Source organism: Aptenodytes forsteri, unplaced genomic scaffold (genome assembly GCF_000699145.1).
Source record: "Aptenodytes forsteri isolate BGI_AS27 unplaced genomic scaffold, ASM69914v1 Scaffold102, whole genome shotgun sequence".
In the NCBI taxonomy this organism is placed as follows: Eukaryota; Metazoa; Chordata; class Aves; order Sphenisciformes; family Spheniscidae; genus Aptenodytes; species Aptenodytes forsteri.
In genome coordinates, this window is record NW_008795771.1 from 805,938 (window position 1) to 832,927 (window position 26,990).

Below are 26,990 nucleotides of genomic sequence, written 5' to 3' on the forward strand. Positions count from 1 at the left end.
GTCCAGAGGAGGGTCACAAAAATGATCAGGGGGATGGAACACCTCTCTTATGAGGAAAGGCTGAGAAAGTTGGGGATGTTCAGCCTAGAGAAGGAGTGGCCTTTCAATACTTAAGGGGGCTTATAAGAAAGATGGCGGCAGGCTTTTTAGCAGGGCCTGTTGCGACAGGACAAGGGGGAATGGCTTTAAACTAAAAGGGGGTAGATTTAGACTAGATAGAAGGAAGAAATTTTTTACGCTGAGGGTGGTGAAACACTGGAATGGGTTGCCCAGAGAGGTGGTGGATGCCCCATCCCTGGAAACATTCAAGGTCAGGCTGGACGGGGCTCTGAGCAACCTGATCTAGTTGAAGATGTCCCTGCCCACGGCAGGGGGGTTTGACCAGATGACCTTTAAAGGTCCCTTCCAACCCAAAGTATTCTGTGATTCTATGAGGTGACTTAAGAATTTGAGAGGGGCAAGGACCGCAGGAAACACAGCATCTTTTATCAGACAAGCTTTCAGGCAAGTAAGTCCTCCTTCAGTTTTGCTATTTCTGCTGTGTAATTCAAGAAGGTCTTATTTGACCTCCACCTCCTCTCCCCAACTCTCACCAAGTATCCTAATAAAAGACATGCTCTGCCTATAAACCCTGTATCATTTAACAGAAGGCTTTCTTTTAAAGGTAATCTTAACTCATGAAATTTATAATGCTTGTTTTTTCAAGTCGTAATATTTTTATTCTTATATTACTAATTTCTTCTTTTCCCATTTCTAATGGAACTTGAGAGCCACAGTCTCATAGGCATTTTTCAATTTTTTAGCTTACATTAAAAGCCGAAGTTAACACTGACAGGAAAAATTCAAAGATAAAATACAATACTTTTTATGTAACAGAAATTATATCAACCTCCATTAAATAAATTGTAGGTTATTAAAGGAAAAGCAAGCTCTAGCCTCATTCATATTAAGACCAGGAGGAAATTGCAGTCATCATTTATTCCTTGGAGTATCCCAGATAAAATCTATCAGCAACTCCTTTAAAAGCAGCTTTGTGAGTCTTGGAATGGCCAGGCTCTTAAATCACTAATAAGAACAAGTATTTTGAGGTGAGTTTAAACTGCACAGTCTGGAACTCAACCCCAGGTCTGACATTTTCCAAAGTCTGAATGCACAGCACTGTTTTGTGGCATCGTGTCCTACTATAGTCCCTATTTAGTCATTGTTCCACATTTCCCCTTTTTTTTCTTTTTTTTTTCCTTTTCATTGTTTTTCTACTGTACATTTGCTCAGGTTTTCTAAAGGTGTTAGTAGTCCAAGGATGTTTTTGTCAACACAGAAAAACACACAGGAGCTCTAAAGATACACACTACCACAGAGAAATAAATAAGAAATTAAGTTATTAAGCATGTATATTCATTTTTCTTTTCTACAGCACCATGTACTGGGATTTATTTAAATAAACCACATCCAGGGTTGAGGCCAAGAGAAATTTCTAAAAAGATGGTTTTGCATCTGCTGTAAAATAAATGCCAAGGACTAGGAAAAAGATACAACTAACAGTCTTCAGTTTATTATCAGAAGTGCTCTTCTGATGCATGTTACTGATCCATCAAAAAAGAAAATGCCCCAAAATACTTCTAATTCCACATGGCTCCTTGCAGAAATCTTAGAATCTGCTTCCAGGCATAAAATTTGATAGATCAAAAACACATGCTGTGGCCAGAGTGAGCAAAGGTAAACACATTCAATGGCAACTGAGAGTCCAAATGTCAATATATGCAAATAATATGCAAAGCTCCTATTCTGTACCAATAGCCTTCTTTAGTTTTTAGGCTTTCCTGAATGGATTCAGTGCTTCAACAGAACACTGCAAGGTTTAAGAAACTTACTGCAATGGACCTCATCACTCCAATCATCACAGTCATTGTAGCCATTACACTGCAGTCTCCCTGGGATGCAGATCCCACTGGCACACAAGAAACTCTCCTCTCCTCCACACAGTGCTGGAAAAGAGAAGAAAAGAAAGAATGCATGTTAAACTTTTCAGGGTAAGAAAAAATAAGCAGAAATGAAAGATAGTTAGAACAATGAGTCTTAATTGATGCACTTAAGCAACAAACCCCAAATTAATCAAATTCAAGCAAATGCAAACTGGCATTTTCATCTAACTTTTGTTATTTCAAGAATAGGTGTCTAGGCTGAGTTAATCAGTGAGGTTCAATCTACCATTACCTCTAAAAAGCAGCTGTACAGAGTAACTGTTAAAAACTGACCTTAGGATGGGATTAAACAAGCTCTTTTTTTTTTTCCGTTAAATAGATGCATCAGATTAAATATCCAACTAAAGTTACAATAGATGGATCTTCCCAGTTCAGGCAAAAGGTTACCAGGTTGAGATTTAACAGTGTCATAGCACAGACACCTGTCTAGAGGGGAAGGATTCCTCAAACATTCCTATAACTCCCTGAACACTAGAAGACAGTCATCATTGCTATTTGATATATGGGGAATTGAGATACCTAAAGAGACAAAAAAAACCCTAGAGCTTTAGGTATCCCACTGGAGATACCTTGCACAGCCATTATGTTCAGAGGGAGGGAACTCATAACACCTTCCTATTCAAGTCCTTCAAGGCACTTAAAATACCGAGATGCAGATCACCATTAATTTATTTACACCTTAGTCCACACAATAGAGACCAAACTTCCAAGTCTTTGCTTTAAAAAACATTGGCTGAGAAAAAACCCTGTAAAGCATACAGATGGGGAAAGATATCAAGTGAAAATTACATGGGGATGCAAAGTAAAGATATCAGATAGAAAAGCAAATATTCAGTACAGAACCTGGTTGTTGTGGTTTGGTTGTTTGGTTTTTTTCATGTAACAGAAATTATATCAACCTCCATTAAATAAATTGTAGGCTGACAGTTAACAGTCAGGCTACTCAACAAAGCTAAACAAAACAGAAAGTTTAACCTCCAGTAAAAGATCAGCAAAAAAACCCCAATAACTTTACTTCAAGCATACATATCTGAAATGAGAATTAGCTTTCAGAGATGGAGGAAAAAAATCCTGTCACTTTGCCAGTGTAAAGCTATTAAATGTATCCATGTGTGAGAATAGCAAGTTCAAACAATAAAATCTCATGAAAGTTCAAAATTCTACTCCTAGAAATTCCATTGTAATTCAAGCTTTGTATTCAAGTTTGCCAAGAACAATAAAGATCTCTAATCGTAGCTTTCAAACTTTACCACAATGCAAATCACAGGTATGAAAACCATCAGTTTCAGCAGCAGCAGCTATAGAATCTCTTCCTCCATTAAAGTCATTTTGCACCTGATCACAACGTAGCTCCATAGTTCTCATTTTCAAATGCCTAAATTTGCATTTTTGTTTTCCCATAATAGAGTTCAGTTCCTATTTCTTCTCCCTTTATTCTCTCAACCTGATGCTTAACAAAGTCTGGAAAGTATATTTATAACCTACATCTTAAAAGCAAAAAAACACATATTGAGTATTCTCATCATAATTTTGTATTCCTCATAACATGTCTGCCAACAAGTATATTCATGCAGAATACAGTTTAAAATTAAATTAAGGAAAAATAACCAAATATCTAATGATATAATTTTTAGTAGCATGAGCTTTTATGACCTCAGTTTGGCACTGCAGTAAATGATAGCACAAAGGTAATACACTACATAAATTTCAGATGAATCCATTAATAGATCAATGACTATGATGATGTTTGTGTCAACATTTTACTTGGTGCTGCACTCAGTAGAATTCCTAGTGTAAGGAATTATCCTTAACAGTGAAGTATTAACCACAATAATGTGTTGATTAAGCACATTCTTGGGCAAACAAAAACTGAGCTTAAGTGAAAGATCAGTCCTAAACTCACACACTGCTAGTGTCCCATTTAAACTCCTCTTTCTGGAGCCAACATTTCACTCACAAAAGGAGGGGAAGTTCATTTTAATCTCTTCCAACAAAACAGTCTGTCATGAAGTAACTCAGAGCACACAAGTAATCTCATTTTATATGTCTTCCAAAGAATAGAAATATAAAATGAAACAAAATGGAAAGCAAAGTGGTGCTGATGAAATCTGGCAATGATTCACAAAGCATGCAGATACAATTTAAGGATATAAAAGATGAAAGGTAGAAAGAGATGAGAAACATGAACTAATAAATATCGACTCTCCATGCTGCTATAGCAATTTTTATCTGCTTTATTTGGTTGTTAAGCCACACTGTTTCACAGAATTTCAGGAATTCATTATTTAGTGATGTATCTTTTGATTTTAGTAAGTGTATCATAAAAGAAAACTTCATGGAAACTTTTTTCTTAAAATCTCAAACACATGGCTCTTATCTTACAGAGCTTTAGACTGCAGGGTAGCGAGTGTTATGCCTCCTTTTTTTTCCATATGTGAAAAGCTGAAGGATAGGAGGCCCAAGTGATTTGTCCAATGACAAACAAGGAATCAGGTGAACAATTCAAAGTGGTTTATAGAAGTGTATTCCTAAAAATCTAAACCGAAATCGGAAAAAAAAAAAAAGGTTATTTCCCTGTTCTGACAAAGTAAGCCTCTTACTTCTTGAAGCATGCTGGTCTTCACAATAGTCTCTTACTGGGAATTTTGGCTGTTGGTGGGAGACCAGTATCCTTCAGCCTTGCCATTGCCTTCACTTTGGCAAGAGACAGTTTGTCAGTCTTCGTGTTACTCTAATACCTTTCTCTCTTCTCACTCTCTTGAAGCATTTCCAATGATGATCAGGACACATTCCAGACCTAGACCTGAGATCCCCATGGTCTTGTACTATTCCTCAGCTGCGCTGGTTTTCTTTTCACTACTGTCCTTAATCTGCAGCTACCAGGTACAACCTAGAGCCTAGAATACAGCTTTTTGCTGTATTCTTATTTTTGCTGTATTCTGTATTTTTGCATTCTTGAATCCACCAGGACAACCTGCCCATAATGCATGTCAGAGCCATGAGTGCACCAATAGGCCTTGAATGGCCTTGAATGACCCTGACCAGCCTCACCTGGGGTCTCCACGCACACCCTGCCCATGGGCTCAAGCTGAGCTCAGGGCTGGGACTTCAGTCCCCACCTGAGCAGTGCTGTAGGCACAGCCTTATATCCAACTCCAGCTCCTGGATGGATCCCTCATATATACACCGTAGGTGGTCTGCAGCCCTAACTTTGGCCCTGGTTCCTAGGTGGGCTTGGAGCCACACTGGAGCCTTGTCACTAGTCCTGTTTCTGGTCCCGCCTCCTGACTGGGCTCTCTGGTTGGACCCGGGACCTGGTTCATCACTTTACCATGCCTGGGGCCAATTCTGCCTGCTGCATTCAGGCTCTGCATCCCAGCACAACCTGACCTCAGCTCCCAGCTTCCATGCCTGGAGGAAGCAGCCCTGCTCCTGCTTCTTCCTGAAGGTCCTTGGCTGTTGGGTTACAGCAGGCTGATTGCTCAGCCTGGCTCCTCGTGGTGCCTTATTTCTGTTAGTCTGATGCTACCTGGCAGTCAAAGACATATCTCAAGTTCCAACAGCTGTTTGATGCCTCTGGCCAGCTATATTAGAAAAATAATGTGATATTGACAGTCAGGTGGTATTCCCTGTCCTCAGTTCTCCATTATTCTTTCAGTTATCCCAGATGCCACCTCTGCCTTTCCATGACTTCACAGTACACATGTAAGACATCTTTCACTGCAAAAGCAGCGTGCCCGTTGTCCCTGCACAGTGTATTAGGTATGCCACCATTTGCAAAGTGAGTAATTTAAAATTACTCTTTCCTGAGCACCCTCCAAATAACCCAACTCCTGCACATCAGAATATTAATAACTGGTTTGTTCCCTTTATTAAAAGTGAACAGTCACATTTTGACATCTAGAAGGGCTGATTTAGATTTTCAGTAGGGTGCAAAATCACCTTCTGTTTCAGTATATTATGATTTTCACAGTTGCAAAGTATTATCTATCTCATGATAACTGCTCTTAAATCTGAGTGGAAATACCACTGCCTCATTTTAAGGAAAATCCCACCTGCAAATACAGCTAATATTCCCTTACACAGTACAAGTCTCCATCATCCTTTTCCTTAAAATTCTTTCTTTTCTATTTTCTGATTTAAAAAACATCCTCCATTATTTTGTGGTTGAGGAGCAGACAGAAAATTTCTTCAAAAAACTCATTACTTTCTCTAGTAAAATTGAATTTCATGCCTTGTCTTATTAAATGCCATAAGCTTGACTTGATTTTTAATAGTGAAATCAGCCACTCGCAAAATAACCTTATGTGATCTTATTTGTTAAAGATTAGCTGATTTATAAAAGCACTATGAAGCAACGCCATAAAAAAAAGCCTAGGCAAGGCAAGATGTTCTTACGGAATAAAGAATCTTTTATGTGATCCAGAGATAAAGGTTCTCTTCCCAGCTCTGCTGCAAACTTTTTGCATAACCTTGCACAATTCAGGCAATCTGTGCTTTAGCTCTATTCCTATAAAAAGATTAAAAAAATTCTCTGTTTTCTTGGGCTCTTTGAGGAGAAAAATCATTAGCCTTAGTACTACAAAGTTAATGCTGCAGGAGTCTTATGAACTTATTTTCACACTGATGAATTGATATTCAAGATTTCCCACAAGGATTGAAATATATTTCCATTCTGGGAAACATCAGGATAGCTCTCAGAGGAACATCACTGAATGCAAGAAGGTCAAGAGGAAAACCTGAAAGATAATCTCAATGGAAACAATACAATTTTTGAGACAGAACAAAGCCATTTAAAACTGCCATCAGTGAATGACCCATTTTAAAAGACCTCAACAGGCAGTCATGAAAAGACTGTTACACCTGTTAAACCTGCCCTTGGGACTAAAGAAGGAGTCTTTAATGTGCCTACAAAAAATAGAATCATTTCTGCTCATGATCAGCCTTTCTGTATAGCAATGTGATATTCTTCACAGTTTGCCAAACCACTAGGTGCACACTGGATGCTGTGATGTACCACTGGGCACTGGACATGCCTAAACATGCAGAGTGTGTTTTTCAAAAAAGACAAATAGCTCCAGCTTTCACTAACTGCAAGTGCAACTAATTACCCAGATTTCCAATTTTATTTGTCGTCCTAGCATAGCAGTCCTTTCTATTGCACTACGGCAATGGATACACACACACTCTCAGCACCTTCATTTTTACTCTTAACTTTTGGCAGCAGGGGATTATTTTTTTTCAACATGTTTACATGCTTTTCTAAGCCTGAAATATTATTTTACCATCCCCAAGAAACAGGGCAATCTTAGACTTAGCCAACTGACACACAGACCCTTGTATGAAAAATGTGTTTGTAATAAAAACTTATGTGAATAATTTCAAAATCTTTTCTATTACATTCTCAGGTGCACTCTCCACTTGGGCAGCACATGATCTTGATTTTGCAATAAAAACATTATTTTCCAGTTGTGTAATGGGGCCATAGTTATTGCAGTGAAAGCTACTTATGCAATATATTTTAAAGAAGGTTTCTAACTTTACAGAAAGGTGCCCAAAATATGTAAGAGACTTTAAAACATTTTTTTTCAACTAGTTTGTGCCATTTAATGTTTGTGCCTTTTAATCAGAAGCAAGGTAGGGCAAAACCACCAGCACCATCCTATTGCACACCCTTATAATGTGCTCCTCAGTAGGTTCCCTCACTACCCACTGTGTGGTTGGACATGTTTCCTAACTTCTAACTGAAGAGTTACAGCCTAATCTCTATTCTGCCATTTTTGGAAGAGTATTACAAACGGCAAAATATGATAGTCTTAACAGCAACATAAGATTAGATAGCATTCACATTCTCATTTTACAGGGGAAAAAATGAGGCACTGAGATACTAAGGTGAAAGTTACAAGAAATAACGAATAATAACTTCAATTGTCCAATCTAAGACACGCCAGTATGTGATTTTTTTTTCTGGAGAGTAAAGACTGTGATGTTATTTTACATGTTCAAAGAATAGCTCCTGTTACCTTTAATCATAGCTGCAAGAGCATGTTCCAGTTGCAAATAACCTCCAGCTACACAAATGAAGAGGCCAGTTAATTGGAAGTGTGCAAAGAACAGTTGAGAAAACTGTTATTCCAGTGCCTTGCTCAACATGACACATGGTCTCTGCAACAGTGACAGTGAAAGAATCTCATTCTATATTATAACATCACATTTTCTTCATTATGAGTCGATCTTTTTGTTTCTCCAGTTCCCTGCCTTATGCATTGCACTTTCCAGTTGCTACAATCAGTAAACCCTACAGGGGGCCCTAGAAACAATAGCCTTCCTATTCCTGGAAGCCAAAATTTCCAGGCTCTAGTTCCCTGTAGACCAGTGTTTACCCAAAGATGAAGATGTCAGGTAAAAATAGAATATGATAACATAATCAAAAGATTGTAATTCGTCATACAAGAAAGGCTGTTTGAGGTTGGAATGGCAACTTTAAGTGACTTGGAAATCTTACATTCTTCTAACTTGGGCTTTTATACAATTTCCTGCATGTTCAGAAAAGAAAATAGCATAAATAGATCAAAAAGAACCATTAAAGGAACCATCTTTATTTGCTTACAGATCTCCATCAGTACAGATCTTCACTGGTACCAAGAGAGCAACAATAACAGACTTCTACCTTCTGCGTGAATATGCCAATTTGGCCTGGGAGAATCACAGAATCATAGAATCATTAAGGTTGGAAAAGACCTCTAAGATCATCAAGTCCAACCATCAACCCAACACCACCATGCCCACTAAACCATGTCCCTAAGTGCCTCATCTACACGTCTTTTAAATACTTCCAGGGATGATGACTCAACCACTTCCCTGGGCAGCAGGGAACAAAGGTGAAAAACAGGAAGGATATTTATCTGACCATTTTTCCTACAGATCAGAAGAGCAAAGATTCTGTAGTCCCATATTAATTTCTGGGCTGTGAACAAAAGTGTGTTCAAACACTTATAAATCATTCTGACTCTCCCCTCCTAATACATCTCTGTCCCATTCTGCTCCTATCCATTCTGATTTCCATCCCAATCCACTTCTCCATTTCTTCTTACTTAAAGTAAGCAGCTTCCTATTTATCTTGTATGTTATATGCAAACAAGAGGAAGAATGAAATCAGTTTTCCTTCTCTCAGTTTTAGCACCCAGCAGCAATCAGAAGGAATTTTAAGAAAAATTAATCTCACCTCTTGCAGTCTTCTAATAGGTGATGACTGGTTACGTTTGGTTCAGTCAGTGCAGTGTTCAGGGTAAGGAGAGCACACACACTGTGAACAGTACCTCCAACGAATGTAATTTCTGCTTTCTACCGAGCTTGTGCAAGAAGAGGTTTTCAGAAGGTTGACAATTCGATCATACCGCCAAAGATCACATTTTAATGGAAATTATAAAAGCATTGTCTTATGCTGTAAAACAAACACTTTTACTGAATGTTGAATTTCGGTATTTGATCTGAAACCTAGAGGATTTAGATATGCAACCATTTATAAGACTTCTTCAACACAGGCAAACAGCTGCATACTCAGAAATGCAGGGACTGTTTGAAACAAAGCAGAAGAAGAAGAAGAAATAAAGCCTGAAATAGATGTCTGAAGTAAAAAAATTATGGACCATTCCACTCAAATTTGCCAAAATTATTAAAAATTGTAAAGGTGTTATTATAAAGGAATGTGCTGGGAAATGTTAATTATTGATACTTCTGTCAATAATTCACACATTTATTAATATAATCATGCAAATATTCACACACCTAAACTCCTGAAGAAGAAACAATGTTAGAGGTAAAAGGAACCCAAAGAAAATGGAAGCAATCCTTGGTGATGGAGAAACATGCTTGTTTTAGACCTTCCCCAGAAAGGTTTGAAATCTGGAAAAGCTTCCAAAATCCCTGACTAAACACCATTGGTGGCAAAAAGTGCTTTATTTTACCTGTGTCTGGTGTACTATCTAAAGTGTCTCTGAGGAGCCAAGACCATTTATGTGCTATACTTCCCAGCTAGACTACTGGAATGCCATCTATAGAAGATTATGTGGGCAGGTCCCTGGAAAGCTGCAGATAGCACAGACTGAAATAAACATAGTATTCTACCATCCTCGAGACTGACATCTGGTTGCATTTCAAGGTATAGCAACAGATAAAGCACTGTATATCTGTGAAAATGACCATGAAAAGTGCTAATGCTAATTTTTTTTTTAAGTGGAGACAACATTCAGTCTAATGCTATGAAAGAACTAGGAGGTATCAAATAAAATTGCCTTTAAGACAACCAAAAGGTGGTACTGTTCATACAATGCATAGATAAGCTGTAACACTTTGCAACATGATACTATGGATGCTGAAATGTACATAGATTCATGAAAGAAAGGGACAAATTACAGAAAAAAAATCTGTGGTGGGTCACAAATTACAGAAAAGTCCTTCAACCTCAAACAGATGGAAAATGCAGGAGTATTTGGAAAAATATTGCCACATAGTCTTGCCCTGTTCTTCTATTCTTCTCTGGGCATCTGATTTTGGCAGCTTTTGGAGTCAGCATTACAAGATAGATGGACTTTTCATCTGACTCAATACAGCCACAGTAGCACACTGGGACACAGAGGAATCCCTGTATTCTCTTGCCTGCAAATTTTCATCACCTGCTCCCTATACCCCATGTACCCTGCGGTACAGTGTATGCGTCTTGTAGCCGTCAACTCTAGAAAGTTTTGATACTAGGATCATGATCACAGAATTAGGAAGATTGGCAACTCCTTCCCCCCAAGAAACTGTCCATTTCTCTATTTCCTTACGATGCAAAACACTGTGGGAGAAAGAACACAAAAGACCTTTCTCTTCCACTCACATGAAGTGGCCTAAAAAGGCCACATAGGAAGCTGCAAGCTGGAAAAGAAACAAGCAAAGAACAGGAAGGCCAGCAGAGATGAACGGTGGGGAGGCAGAATGGGAAAAAAAACAAAATCAAAGGACATAAAAAAATATAATGCAGAGTCAATAGAAGTAAAGAATGAGTGCTTGGGGGAAATATTTTTTTCAACTGTGAATGCTTCCTCACATGAAACATCACCACAGTCCTGAAAAACATTTTGTCTCCCTCGAAAAATTATTCCACTATTGCTGTTTTTGCATCTGGTCAGTATTGATGTTACACATACACAGATCATCTCTCTCTTCTTTTCACTGTATTAAGTGAATGCAACGGCACAAAAGAAAGATAATGTCTTCCTGATTTTAAAAGCTTTTTCTCAAATAAATTCTCTATTGGATGTGTATAATTAGCTTCACATTGCCAACAGAAAAATAAATACCTGGTTGTAACCAGATACTGCCTTTGAATCTCTCTGCTCAAAGGTATTCCTCAAAGACATTCTCTAAATTAATACCAGTGTGAAAAATCCTGGAAGATAAACTGGGCACCATGGAAAAAAAGAGTATTAGAACAATTTTTATTGGTGTTTGATTCTTGGAACAAAACAAAACAAGATCTGCATTAGTTAAACATATTTGGTTAAGAAAATTAGTAGTTTCCTTGTATACATTATATTAATTCTCTTGAGTATTTTCTGTATTGTTTGCACTATTGCAGCTTATGCAGGACAAGATCATGTATGATGACAGCCTGTCGTGGTTTAACCTCAGTTGGCAACTAAGCACCACGCAGCCGCTCGCTCACTCCCCCCCCTCCCCCGGTGGGATGGGGGAGAGAATTGGAAGAGCACAAGTGAGAAAAAGTCGTGGGTTGAGATAAAAACAGGTTAATAATTGAAATAAAATTATAATAATAATAATATGATAACAATAATAATAATACACAAAGCAAGTGATGCACAGTGCAATTGCTCACCACCCGCCGACCGATGCCCAGCCAGTCCCCGAGCAGCGGCCCCCCCGGCCAGCTTTCCCCAGTTTATGTACTGAGCATGACGTCACATGGTATGGAATGTCCCTTTGGCCAGTTTGGCTGTGCCCCCTCCCAGCTTCTTGTGCACCCCCAGCCTTCTCAGTAGGTAGAGCATGGAAAACTAAAAAGTTCTTGGCTAGTGTAAGCATTACCTAGCAACAACTAAAACATCGGTGCATTATCAACTTTGTTCTCCTCCTAAATCCAAAACACAGCACTGTGTACCAGCTTAGGAAGGAAATTAACTCTATCCCTGCCGAAACCAGGACACAGCCACTAGAAGAAAGTTTGAACTGTTCAGCTGAGTTACTGCAAAACTCAAAGCTAAACCTGGGTAAAGGCAATGCTATTATCATAAGAGAGAAGTACTGCTGAAGTCTATAGTTACGGCAATAATACATCTATTAACTATTTGTTTTTACAGTATCTTAAAATGTTATACATTTACTGTTAATGACTATTGCCAATATTCTTAATGTGGTGCTCCAATTAAATGCTTCTTATCCAGCTTAAAACAGGCTAAGAGCTCCTGTGGTGGCATCTTCAAACAGCTGAAAGAGCTCACTCCAATTATTCATGCATTTAGCCCTTTCATGCCCTTGAACATTGCAGGGCATTTATCAACATGTACAATAATTAATTTCTATGTTTTTGCCAAGAAGGGAGATTATCCGGGTTATCAGCAATGGTTTTCCCGCTCACCAACTACTATAACTTTTCTAACCAGAAAAAATTAATTAAAAGACTGTATCCAACTGAAAAGCTGCTGCAATAACCAGTGAGTAAAAAGTTCACAAAGATTCATTTGTCTTACAGAACAGGAAGTTCTGTGTTTACTTATAATTAATGCTACTTATAATGTCATGTGTTACCTATACACATACTTACTTACTTTCATTCCTTTTCATGATTCCTTTTTTTTTATTCATTCCTTTTTACAGATTTAAAGTTTTAGTATATAGGAATTATTAGAATAATCAGAAACCATTACAGCATGTAAAGTCCTTTTCTTACATTGTTCAGAAAAAAAATGTAGAAAAGAACAGTATTTTTAAAGAAACTAACATACAGAGAAAAAAAGTAAGTTAGTGTCTCCATTAAATCTGAGTCAGGACTAAAATCCATAACATTCACTCCAATAGGAATGAAATTGTGATCACAGGAGGATTTGCAATAAAAGGTAACTGAAAAACATGTACTTTCGTATATTTAACTTTCGCTACTTGAAACATTGAAAAGAAATTCTTTGGAGAGATAAAAATCTCCTAAGACAAAACTGTAAATTTGTTCTTGGAAAAAATGCTATGAAAAGTATTTTCATAATTTGGCACAATTGATAGCTATTTAAGAACAGGTTCGCACTGGAAAAAAAGGTCTCATTGGTTTTTGTCATATACTTTTTTGTACCTTTGAGAACTAACAGTATAAATAATATGCCACATCGCAATGCAATAGAATTTATAGTCTATATTTAAATTTTAATGTACTATGTCTTTTATATAATTTAAATAGTATTATTTATTACAAACCTCATGGCTATGAAGTGCAGTTCAGGCCTCTTGTGCATCATTTTTTAACAGAAACAGACATTCATATGCCTCTTTAGTAATAATACAAGAGTGAACACTGTCTGACAGTTTGTTAAACCACGACAGTTCCACACTGTCGTTTACACAGTTTTGCTGTATGAAGAGCAGAAGCATCATATTCACTGCTGCTTTTGAAAGCATTTTACCATTCAAATTAACTGAAAAATAATTTCAGGGGTCTTGTGAGAGCTCCACGTTAATGTAAGTCAGCTCATTGCGTATAGCAGCCCCAGAAATGTTTCTGAGATTTCTCCCCCCCAGAATGCATTATTGGATTCATGTGGAATGACTGACTGATGATGCTTCCCCCTCACTCCCTTACATGCTCACAACTCACTAGAACTGTGAAACCAGTTCAACCGTCTATCTTAAATCTCAACAGCTGGATTCCTAAAACTATTTTCAGAGTAGCTGATTTTCTCACCTATTGGGTATTCACTCGTCACTTGTGTGGAAGAATATCAACCTGACTGATGCAGCCCTGTCTACAGAACTGCACCTTTTTCTCTGTGACTCATTTTGTACACCCGGATGGTTTTACTATAATGGCACATGGCTCAGATTTTCCAGTACATTCAGTACATCTGCGGTCACATCAGGAATGTATGTCATAATAGTTTCTCCATAGTGGTAACATGCACTCAATTTGCAATGCCTGTGGAGGAAAAAATCTAGACAAAAAGATAAATATCAGCAGTGACACACGAACAAGTATATATCCACTAGATAATCCCAATTCTAACTAATAAACTTTTTTCAGGAAAGCTGGTAATTTGTCCCCAGGATAAATGCTCTGGATTCTAACTAGATCAGTCAAGCATACATTCTCCAACAAAGCTTGGAAAAGCATGTGAGGTTCAAGGAATTTTTGGAGGAGTGATAATTTTCAACTCAGAAAATGTGGAGGATATAGAGTATTTAGTCACAATCAGACAAAAATAATCAAGAGAAAATTTTGTTTTGGATTGAGTGATACTGTGCTAAAACAAGCAGGTATAGCAGCCAGACCTTATTTTTGCTAGATACAAGAAATAACTAAAGCCCCAAAAGAGAATTACATCATCACACAAAACAAATTGTATGCAAGGCATATGTGGGCAAGGAGGGTTTCACTGCATGTAATCTGGAGACATTAGTCCCCAAAAGAAACCACAAAGTTAAGACATAAGCAGCCATATGCCAAGGACATGCTCTTGGAATTTCCAGGAACTGAGCCCTGAGAAAAGCGTGAAGATCACTTTGGGCTGAGCACTACGTAAAAACGGGTTGGAACAGCGAACCGACCTCTGTGTTCAGAGAAGTAAATTCTTTCAAATACACAAATTGCAGAAAGAAATATTCAACTACAGCCTAATTTATTTCTGTAAGAGAAACAGCCTAGTGAACCTGCTCTCTCATTTTTTTCAGTCATAGAGGAATCACATTAGAACCATTCTTTTAAATAAAAAAAAGTCAAAATATTCCCTACAGTCTATCATTCTATATGGAAACAATTCATATCCAAGCATTATACACCATAGTTCATGAAAAAAATGAATTAAAAATGCCTTTTGTTTTATACAGCAGGATATCAGAACTGCCAATAAGCAGCCTGGGTCTCCACAGTCTGCCAGGTAGGGGCAGTGAATCTCACTACTGGCTCTAGATATTTTCCCCTAGTGAGAAATAGCAAGCTTCCACTGTGTACTTCTCTGTAATTTATGCAGTTCACTACCAGATAGATGCAAATCCTGCCATACAGATTATGGAAGAATCATCAACCAGGCACTATTCTAACCAACTTCTTCTCTAGCAGTATTAAAAATGTGATTTTAGCCAGGAGATATTCTGAAACTTGAAAGTTTCAGAAGTCAGCAATCTCTTCTGGCTTGATCTAAAAGTTCAGCTATCTAGATTTGGTGGGGCTTTTGAACACTTCGGCCAGCTATAATTTGTCAAAATGTAATAGGCATATTTATATCGTACCTTGTATTCAGTCTGTGTACCACACATGCATGAAACCCAGGTCTCTAACATCCTGATGCTTTTTCAGAATTATACCTCATTCTGTGCCCAGTATGAGCGTGCTCAATTAATGATATGCTAGTCACTCATTGCTCATTGCTAGTTACTCTCATTGTTCAATGTACAACCCCTTACCATACATACGTATTTATGCTACAGCCTCTTACCTTATTTGTTATTTGAACCTGCCATGAGGACAAAATTATTGTACTCCTAATTCCTATGATGTTTATCACTATGATACCAAAGGCATCAACACACATATGGTTACAACATCCCTGTGAGCTAAAAGGGCAGTTTTATTCCCATTTTACAAAGGGAAGTTGAGGCACAAAAAAACCTATATGCATTTTTATAATTACTTGCTTATGGTCCCCATTTGGTGAGATCCATTAGACAAACAATCTTAATTGTAGCATTAACTAACATTCAAAGATACACTGTATAACCTCACTGACCTTTTAAGGTAGTTTTCAGTGTATAACTTCTTAGTTTTTTTAAACAAAATTGAAAAACAATTTTCATCATATCATTTCTTCTTGTTTATTGTCACCCAGAAGTCATTAACAAAGTTAGAACCCACAGATGGACCATATAAGCCTCTGTCACTTAGGCTCATGGGATGATGCATATCAACAGTAAAGTCTCAGATGCCAGCAAGAGAACTCCAGCCATGATGTCAATGAGAAAAAAGAGTCAGGCTTGCTGCTCTCAGGTCTGACCTCACCTAGATTTGGATCTAGAGAACAGAGCAGCAACTCTGAGGAGATGGAAATGCCTTGTATTTAGAGAGTGGCTGGAAAGCTGCCCAGCAGAAAAGGAGCTGGGGGGGGTGGGCGACAGCCCGCTGGATACGAGGCAGCAGCGTGCCCAGGTGGCCAAGAAGGCCAATGGCATCCTGGATTGTATCCGAAATAGTGTGGCCAGCAGGAGTAGGGAAGTGATCATGCCCCTGTACTCAGCACTGGTGAGGCCGCACCTCGAATACTGTGTTCAGTTTTGGGCCCCTCACTACAAGAAGGACGTTGAAGTGCTGGAGCGTGTCCAGAGAAGGGCAACGAAGCTGGTGAAGGGTCTGGAGAACAAGTCTTATGAGGAGCGGCTGAGGGAACTGGGACTGTTTAGCCTGGAGAAAAGGAGGCTGAGGGGAGACCTTATCGCTCTCTACAACTCCCTGAAAGGAGGTTGTAGCGAGGTGGGTGTTGGTCTCTTCTCCCAAGTAACAAGCGATAGGACAAGAGGAAATGGCCTCAAGTTGCGCCAGGGGAGGTTTAGATTGGATATTAGGAAAAATCTCTTCACTGAAAGGGTTGTCAAGCGTTGGAACAGGCTGCCCAGGGAAGTGGTGGAGTCACCATCCCTGGAGGTATTTAAAAGATGTGTAGATGTGGTGCTTAGGGACATGATTTAGTGGTGGACTTGGCAGTGTTAGGTTAACGGCTGGACTCGATGATCTTAAAGGTCTTTTCCAACCTAAATGATTCTGTGATTCTATAAGTGGATACTTACAAACCACGATTTTTGAAAAGTTTACCTCTCGATCAGTTCTGGGCTCATTTTTATAGCAAGGAAAAAGGAAACAGTTGAAATTTGGCCTGAGTATCAGGTTCCTGCTCCAAAGAACAGTCCTGCATTTACTAGAGCTTAGCAAAGAAAAAGTCAGCAGAACGTTTCTAAAGGGTATATTACTTCTCTCCTACCTTCTTTCCTTGAAACAGCTCAGAGTATTTGATGCAAAACAAAAAAGCCTCAAATCAATACAAGTCTGAAAAAAATTCAGCCTAAACAATTAAAGCACAGCAAAACTATAACCAACTGACAACCAGACTTTATCACAGTAATGTGAAGGAACATAATAACAGAACAAGAAATAGTAATTTCATCCCAGAGCTTTTCCTACACAATGAAAAATACAGTATTAAATAGGAACTCATTAACATAGTGTAACAGTTAAGAATGGAAACATACACTGCTTTCCTTTTTCTTGGTGTGGTGAGAAGCATACCCTTGTAGTGGTGTCATTTTCAGTTTTGTTTTGGAATTGAGAGCACTTCAGGAATTCTGGCCAAGAAGCATTTACCATACCCAGAACTGGTTCACAGCCTTCTTTTGCTGCCTCACAAAATGTCCTGCAGGGCAAGAGGCCTCGACTGGAGAAAAGAGACAGAGAACAAAAATACAAAAGATTATTACTCTAGTAAATTGTGAAATCTTTTTAAAAAGAGAAAAATGTAATATAAACACTTTTGAAGAACGTTATGTTCTACAGAGCTACACCAAAAAGGTGTCAAATCTTCATTATTCATTGACGGTGACATCAGCTCTGGCTTTCAGGCTAAATTTAAGCCCAAATCAAACTCAGAACAGTTTCTAAGTTCAACTCTGTGCACTATATCACCCCCTTTTAGCATTTATGAGCTTTTATGCTATTTCCCCTGAGCAGTCAAAACATACTGAGTGTCAGATCAAATGCAATAAATATCAACGTGTCTTTAATTGTATATTTTTAAAGAAAAGCATTATACATTAGCAATTTTAAAAGTATAACAAGTTTAAATGCAGCATACTTGTCTATTTCTTATTCTGAGATATATACCTGCATATGTATTTCTTCTTTATTCGTCTTTTACATGTACATAGGAAAACCAATTAAAATAGGTAACTATGAACTGTCTCCAGGTCTACATAATTAGAGTCAACAAAGTCAAGCAAAAAATCTAGAAAATCTATTAACATGTTTACTGTAGATCTGGAAAAGGATAAAAACAGTAAAGTTACAAGATTACAGGTAACACAATGCTAGCCAAGTTAGTCAAGATTTTAAAAGGCAAGAAATTTCAAAGAAGCCTCAGCCAAGTTAGTTGATATGTGGCAGCTGTAATTCAGCATAGACTACTGCAGCATAATGCACACAGGAAGGGAGAATTGAACATCCACACATAGAGTTCTCTGCTTTACTGCCAGCTTCCACTGACATTTTATCTGAAAACCATTTTGGTGGAGCAGAGGAAAAGCTCTAGCACAGTCAACATTAGTCTTAGCTACAAAGAAGAACTGTTCAATGCCTTTCCCAGTAAGGATCGGCACCATCTGTGGGAGCACTTCGTTACCTGAGAGCTGTCAAACAGACTAACATGTTACCACTGGAGCACAGAAAGCCTCTCAGTAAGCAGGTGCAATTGCATCCGAAAGTCCACACACACAAGCAAACAACACAGCCCAAATGAGACAGACTGCCTATACAAACACTTCTCTCATCCGTATGACTGGTAAGTCAAAAAGACCCAGCTCTTCTTGCTGGAAAGCAGAAGCACTAAGGCAGCTAGATGGTGGCATCTACTAACACCAACCTGTTCACACTGAATAAATATCAAAACTCCAACTGGACAGCATAATAGCCTTCCATAACCTCTAGAGCTAGAGAGTGCATCATAACCATCAAAAATTAGGAAGAAGAGAGGCCTGGATATATAGTAGGAAAGAAAAGACATCTGAGTGGTCTTCGCCAGAAGACTATGTCAGCCTTCTGGATGAGGCAACAGAAAGAAAACATATAAATGGTTAAAAAGATCTCTCATATAAGTACCTAATGCCCCATCACGACATTTTGTCAATGTGTGGATTCCTTCCTCAAATTTACAGCAGTGCTTTTAGCATTTCTTAAAATATTACAAAAATTTACCAGCAGAAGACTGGGAAGCTAATGTACGTTCGTAACTTATGAATCAATGACAAAAAAAGCAGAAGTTGCATACATGCTCTAAGCAGGAAAGATCTCACTCACATTTAAAACAGTTCAAGTTTTCTCAGGCATAATTAAAATTGGGGCACTTATTCCTAAGAATATAATGAAGAAATGTAACTCTGGCTTTGACTTGCAAGTAAAATAGTATTTTTTTTAAAGCATTATTATGCATTGCTGGCTTTGCTTTATTACAAAATATGACATAAATTGAAATTTTTTTACTTAGCTTGAAATCAATGTTTTGTCATTCAGGAAAAAAGAATGATCAATTTCTAAAACATGCAATGTTTAAAATATGATTAGCTTGTTAACTTAATGTGTATTTATTATATTCTTAATGATACCTCTTACTTTATAATATAATATTTTATTATACACTATATACATATATTTTAAACAGTGAACACCAAGACTGGGAAGGCATGCCTTGTTTTTTATTCATTTTCTTATCTAATTTAGAAATACAGTTGTGAATGTCCACTGTCTTCACTGTCTATAACTTCAGGGCTATCTGCTGAGATTATCAACAGCACTGTAAATAAAGAAAATCAGAGAGTTACTTGTACCTAAACAATTACATCCTTTATCATAACTGTGAGCTGCCACCACCATTACCATACATGATTTTCTTATCACAACCATTAAATTCCAGAAAGATTCCACAGAGGAAGTGATGTAATTGAAGTGAATTTCAGCTAAACAAACATTACACTGACATGGAAGGTGATTTGGCACAATATTTTGAAAGGAAACAAAACTGCTTTGAAGTGTAAAATGTCAACCAGCTCTCAATGGAAAGAACAACATGTACAGAGACCTAGAAATACATGTAATTGTTAAGTATGGCTCTCTTACAGGAACAACTAACACATTCAGAAATGCTTGAGAGAACTTCACCCATATAAGTCCATGGGACCCAAGAGGCTGCACCTAAGGGTCCTGAGCAAACTGTCCAGTGCTCTTGCAAGGCCTATCTCTGTCATCTCTGAAAGGTCATGGACATCAGTTGTTCACAACTAGAAAAAGGCAAATGTTGCACCCATCTTCAAATAAAGGCCAAAAAGGTCAAGCTGGGTAACTTCAAGCTGGTCAGCCTGATTTAGTCCCGAGGAAAATCACAGAGCAAGTCCTCCTTGAACACATTTCTGGACACAGGAAGATGATGATCGGGAACAGTCAGCATAGATTTATCAAGGGTAAATCATGGCTGACCAGCCTGATTGCCTGTTATGATAAAATAACTAGATATGTAGTACTGGGATCTGTCCTGTTTGACATCTTTATCAGGGACCTGGAAGAGATGACCAAGTGTGCTCTTGTCAAGTTTGCAGATGACACCAAACTGTTCCCACAATGTGGGAACAATGTACTTGATGGTAGAGCTGCCATTCAGAGGGACCTAAACAGGCTGGAAGAATGGGCCAAGAGGAAATTTATGAAATTTAACAAGGATGAGTCCTGCACTTGGGAAGAAAGAACCCACTGTAATGATACAGGCTAGATACTGACTGACTGGGGGGCAGCTCTGCTGAAAACAACCTGGGGGTCTTGGTAGACAGGAAGCTGGACATAAGCCAGCAGTGTGTCCTGGCAGCAAAGCAGACCAACAGTATCCTGGCCTGTATCACACAACCACACAGTCAGTATATAATGGGAAAGGATTGTCCCCCTCTGCTCAGCACTTGCTAGCCTGCATGTGAATACTGTGTCCAGTTTTGGCTGCTCCAATACAGGAAAGACACTGACAAACAACAGCGAATCCAGGGGAGGGCCACCAAGCTGGTCAGAGGCTGGAACACTCACCTGCGGGACCGGCTGAGGGAACTGGGCTCCTTCAGCCAGAATAAGAGACAGCTTGGGGGTAACATCAACCACTACGCCCTTCAGAACCCATGGGGAGGGTTATGGAGTCTAGCTATTCACAGTGGTGTATGGTGGGGGGATGGGAGACAACTGACATAAGCTGAAACAAGAGATGTTCAGACAGGATATAAAGAACTTTTTCAGCATGAAATTAGGGAGTGAAACAGGTTATCCAGAGAGGTTGTGCGGTCTCCATCCTTGCATGTTTTCAAGACATAACTAGGTAACGCCCTGAATACATAATCAATGTACTTCTGCTCCACTGAAGAGACAAGGAATATCATGATAACAATGAACAGTTTCAGTAAAATGAAATTACTGTTTGAGCTATTTAAATTTGGTCTGTTGAGGGAAATTCACATAGAAAATGAGAACAAAACTGAAAGAAGTATCACAAACTAACATAAAATAAGGAATTTGAACTGAATATACTGAATTTTTTCATAATGTTGGGCAAACTGCAAATTCTTGATGTTACTGGAATTTTGAAACAACTTGAAGAGCTATTACAGAAGTAGTTACCCAAAAGAAAATAAATTGCCTAGCCAAGAACAATTCAGTATTCTGATATTTTGTTTGAAGTTTCAGAAATAAATACATGTAAAAACACACACACACACTCTTCTAAGTATCATTTTACTTAAAGTAGATTATAGTAAGTCTAGTCATTAATGAAAGTTGTCATATTTGAAATAGCTAATTTATCGCAAAAATATAAATGCATGACTCTGAATCCTTACCATATTCTTTACTGTAAGGATACACAGTCTCCTCAGTGTTCGAAAGGAAACAAAGGGCTATTTCAAGAAATAGGTCAATCTGTCACTCAGGTTTACATCTTGGGGATCGTTGTCAGCCTGTGCATTGTGTCTTCACATCAAGCCCACATTTAGGTCACACATACCACATCTAACATGTTTTCTCCCATACCCCTACAGTGATTAAATTTGCAACATGACATTTTGCAGTTTATATCTAAATTACTGCAGAACCTTTTGGGCTTTAGAAAATGCAATTTTGCTTCATTCATGACCATTCATAATACCATGGAAAAGATCTTTTTCCTAGTACGCCACTTAAATCATATCATCTTTCTTTTTGTGTCTGACTCTTGGTTGTACCTGCCCACCCCAAAAATGTGGCTAGAACTCCATGTTCAGGCACAAGTAAGTGGCGTGTACTGAAAAAGTCCACAGTACCAAACAGTTCCCTTAGTGCCTCATTTTACAGTAATAGAGAAAAACACAGTACTATTAGCAACCGTGTGATACGGCAACAAACCCCAAAAGCAAGGTATAAAAAGCTGCTAGAGCTGCCTGACTACTAGCGGTAACATGAAGAAATTGGTGTAAAGCAAAATATTCACTTGCATAAGTATTCTGAAGTCAGTATGGTTGCCTTTCTCTGCTTAGTAGCTAACAAGAGGAATGTACTGCCAATGTTGTTACTGAGTTCATTACATACTCTAGTTGGAACCACTGTTTCAAAATAGGTATCTTTAGAGTTATATTCTCCAGGTAATGCTAAGGATTTTCACACAATGCACTTTATGTGGTGCAGTATTGAAGTTATCTCAGAAACAAGCCAAGGACCTTTATCTCTAAAATTGTCTCTTGCAGCTTCCTAGTTGGCAGCTTACTTACTGCCTGGAAAGAAGCAGATATATTCTAAAATAGTACTTTTCACCACCAGATTGCGATGTGTTGAAAGGCAGAAAATTTCAGCACCATAAAGCACATATCTGGCTGTGTACAAAACCAAGAACAAATGGTCCCTCCTGATGACAGGAAGAGCTGCCACTTATTAGTTCTGCACATTGTACTGGCTAATTAAAAGTTTATTATCTGACCTGTAATGGCTCTTCAGATAACGATGTTCTAAAACACTCTTCTGTTTTTTACAGAACCTACTTGATACGGAGAGAAAGAAAGGGCACAGCAAGAGCCCTGCAGTAGACATCGCTGCCTCCTGACTGGAGCCTGAGAATCTCCCTAAATAAAGGGGATTTGACAAGGCAAGTGACTGTCTCCAGTCACTTTCATTTAGGGTTTTGGATGTTTTCTAGCTTTTCATTTTTAACTAATCTACTACTTCTAAAAAGCTGTATTAGCATAATCACATGTGGGCAGAGGTATTCACATGAGCAGACCCACTGGTTTAACAGAGGCTCCTTAATACAGAAAATGCCAAAAGCAAAGCCGCTACTTACTATGGAAGGTGCTTGAGTTCCAAAATATCTGTAAGAAATAAGATGCCACATAACTAAAATGGAGTATCGATTTGATCTATTTGTGGATGCTAGACATTTAATTTATTCAGACTGATATGCTTAGAGTTAATCTCTTTCTTATTTTTTAGGAAAACACACAATACACTACAAAATTACATTACAGTGAAAAGAAACTTAAGCAGTGATTCTACCTCAATAACTGTAAGTGGTTCCCACTGGTCCAATGGAGCATATCTGATGATCACAAAGTTATTTGAAGGCAGTATATTCTGCTGACTTTTTTTTTTCCAAAGAAGTGATAGCAGGGACGTTACTTGAATTTAACAAGTCTGTGACTGAGATCTACTTGAGTTTACCACAGCTAACCGAATTTATACTGCTCTTATGATTTTTACAAATGTGACTGCTATTTGAAAAAAAAATCACAAACATTTCTTGAGGACTCTCAGATGAAGTTTTATACAAGTGTGATGTATTCGATATGATCTCTGTCCTCCTCGACCCACACCTAAATCATTAACTTCCAAAGCACCACATAGCAGCTATAGCCTGACATATAGCCATCAGGTAATAGTAGTACGAGTATGCTCATTTCTTCAAATGTAACAAATGAACAAAAGTTCAATATATGGTTCATTGTTTCCAAAGGTCTTTCAACATACTGATCATTCATTTCAATGGAAATTTTACAAATAATAGTAAAAAGTTATATTAAAATATAACTATGCACAGTTATATTTACACATAATAGCTAGAAAGTTTCTAAAAATGTTAGGAGTAATTTTTTTCAGAAGATTCATCTATATGAAAAAATCACAAAAATAAAAAGTTCACCTCCTTAGTTTAGCTTATGCAGTCTGCCAAAGCACCACATAGCAGCTATAGCCTGACATATAGCCATCAGGTAATAGTAGTACGAGTATGCTCATTTCTTCAAATGTAACAAATGAACAAAAGTTCAATATATGGTTCATTGTTTCCAAAGGTCTTTCAACATACTGATCATTCATTTCAATGGAAATTTTACAAATAATAGTAAAAAGTTATATTAAAATATAACTATGCACAGTTATATTTACACATAATAGCTAGAAAGTTTCTAAAAATGTTAGGAGTAATTTTTTTCAGAAGATTCATCTATATGAAAAAATCACAAAAATAAAAAGTTCACCTCATTTGTTTAGCTTATGCAGTCTGCCATTTGAATATTACAGTGCAGTGTAAATGTTTGGATATATACACAGCACAATAATAATTTAGAAATTACTAGGCTTCTAAAAGACAACTGCATAGTGATTAAATAAGCCAAGCAGAATTTGCAGTCTCTAGAGAAGCTCTGACAAATCAGAAAACATAGGATTATCCAGCAATTACTGCAATATTTGGCCCAGTTTCAATGTTCAGTCATGTGTGCTCCATAAATTAAATATTTCTGGATAATGATCAAGTTTAGTATGGACATACTGCTTAATCTACTGAAGGATGAAAAGATCATTAAAAATCTCCATCTTGATTAGTCTTATTTACAGCTACTTAGAGACCAATCATTTTAAAAATAAACTGGCAGGTCTATGGCAATCTTACCATAATTTATTTGGCGCCAGTGGCAGGCACAGAAGCAGGTTATAACATATTAGGGTGCGATTCTGCTCTTCGGGATATTAATGGAAAAAACTCTTGCTGAAGATGGGGTTTGATTAAAGAACAGGTATGTGACATTTTTAACTCTGTGGTTGGTTTCCCCACACTTAAAAGTTCATATTTCAGTTATTTCAGCTGCATAGAAATATCAACATTAAGAATCATATGGCACCAAAAGAAATAAAAACGTTCTTTATAGTTTCTTAAAAAGTATATTAAGGGTAAAGAGAATAAATAAGGGGTTTTAATTTGCATAGGGTATCTTCAGAGAAGCCATTTATCAAAAGAGTTTTATATCAAATATTCATTGAAGCAGATATATACAAAACAGCATATGCTCTAAAACTATTATGTTAACTGATTTTAAGCTTCCAAAGAGGCTACACACTGCCTGAGAGCAGATGATCTGACTTCCTCTTCATGCCAATCACCTAGAGTTCACTTGAATTGGAATTCAAATTGCCTGATTATAATCCTACATGGATCTAGTCCTTATCACTCACTTAAAGATGTTTTACATTTTTAGATTAATTCTTTTCAGAAATTACTCCTTCTGTAATACTGACTTCTCTTCTTTGCAATCCCATTACCATGCACAGGGCTCATCAGTAGACTCTGTAAGTCACTTAAGTGGTTGTTTTGAGCACTAGAAATTATCAAAGAAGTATGCTACAAGAAGCAGTAAGGAGGGGAAAGATCCTTTAGGCAACTGTTTTCCTCTTGCTGCAGAATTTAACAGATTTTCTAAAGAACAATTGTTCAAGGTAGCTCAAGGGTCTGGCTCTCAAACTCAGCAGCCACTGAGGGCATGGCTCTTGAGATGTCTTTTCTGGAACCAGCATATGCAGCTCTTGTTCCCAAATGTCTACGTCTGTTTCTGTGCTGCTTTCAGTTTTGCAATAACAGCTGTTTGTAGGCTGTATAGTAAGCCAAGTCAAGTGACTGATTCAGCTGAAAAGTAATGTGACAAAAAAAAAAAAAAAGTATTCTTTTTTCTCATCTGACAACTGAATTGGCCCCTCCAAAGGGATACAGGCAAAGCAGGAATAAGCTGTCAGGAGAGGGAGAGGTAGAAATTGCTAAAGCTGACAAAAGCATTAAATAAAATACACAACTAACCATCCTGCAGGGACTCTCCATGCAAGCTGGTAAATTCTAGAATATATCTAGTGCTCATTTTTTTCAGTGGCATTTCTTTGTGTCTTCACATTAGTATCTCCACTGGCAAAAACACTGCCACAGCCATGTCCTATTAAGAAATTCATTATTGCAATGTTACAGATTAAAACAATAGAGGGTAAATAACTTGCAAAAGGTTATAAATGAAGTTGGCATGCCAGAGCTGAAAATACAACATGAAGATCACTCTTAGAACACACAACTGTTGACTGCACCTGTTCTGGCTAAAGGTCACATTTGCGGTTCAGTAGACAACCTGACTGAAGGCAGACTGATGAACATTTTCAGCTACTGCTGGTCCTCATTACTGTTCTTTTCCCAACTCCATCCCTTCAGTTGTTCCAGGATAACTGTTTCTGTGGCCACACAGTAAGCCGTTTCCAGGTATTGAGCCAAGTTAAAAACAACTGTAGGGTATTTTGCTGGATTTTTTCAACCAAATCTGTTTAAGGAAAAGTTTAAACTGGCATGGCTACCAGAGGAAATATTAATCATACTACAGCCTTGCTGTAGAGCACTGCGGGGTAATCCACTATATCATTCACAGGCACACAGGCTAAGAATGATGATAGATCTAAGATCTGAGGCAGAACAAAGGAACCCGTAATACAATTGTGAGACACTGCTGGCATAGGGGGACGGGGACAGGGACAAACTGAAAAACCCAGGAAACATGCAAAAATTATGGGAAGAAAAAAACTGAGTTTATCCTTTGTGTTCCTACAGTCCTGAAATCACACAAGTTGAAGTGACAAGCTGACAGACCAGACATTGTTAGTTCTAATTGTCATTAATGCTTTTCGAGATTTTCTAACAATAA

At 37.9% G+C, this 26,990-nt stretch overlaps 1 protein-coding gene across 1 annotated transcript in view; it reads right to left on the reverse strand.

Annotated features, from left to right (window-relative positions):
* The window catches only part of CORIN (corin, serine peptidase), a 148,037-nt gene that overhangs the window by 65,914 nt on the left and 55,133 nt on the right, over nt 1-26,990 (reverse strand). Inside the window, exons 5-6 of the mRNA XM_019473206.1 lie at nt 17,481-17,662; nt 1,872-1,985 (exon numbers count right to left, since the gene is read on the reverse strand). Of these exons, the coding sequence (XP_019328751.1) occupies nt 1,872-1,985; nt 17,481-17,662 (296 nt within the window). The remainder of the gene's footprint in view (nt 1-1,871; nt 1,986-17,480; nt 17,663-26,990) is intronic.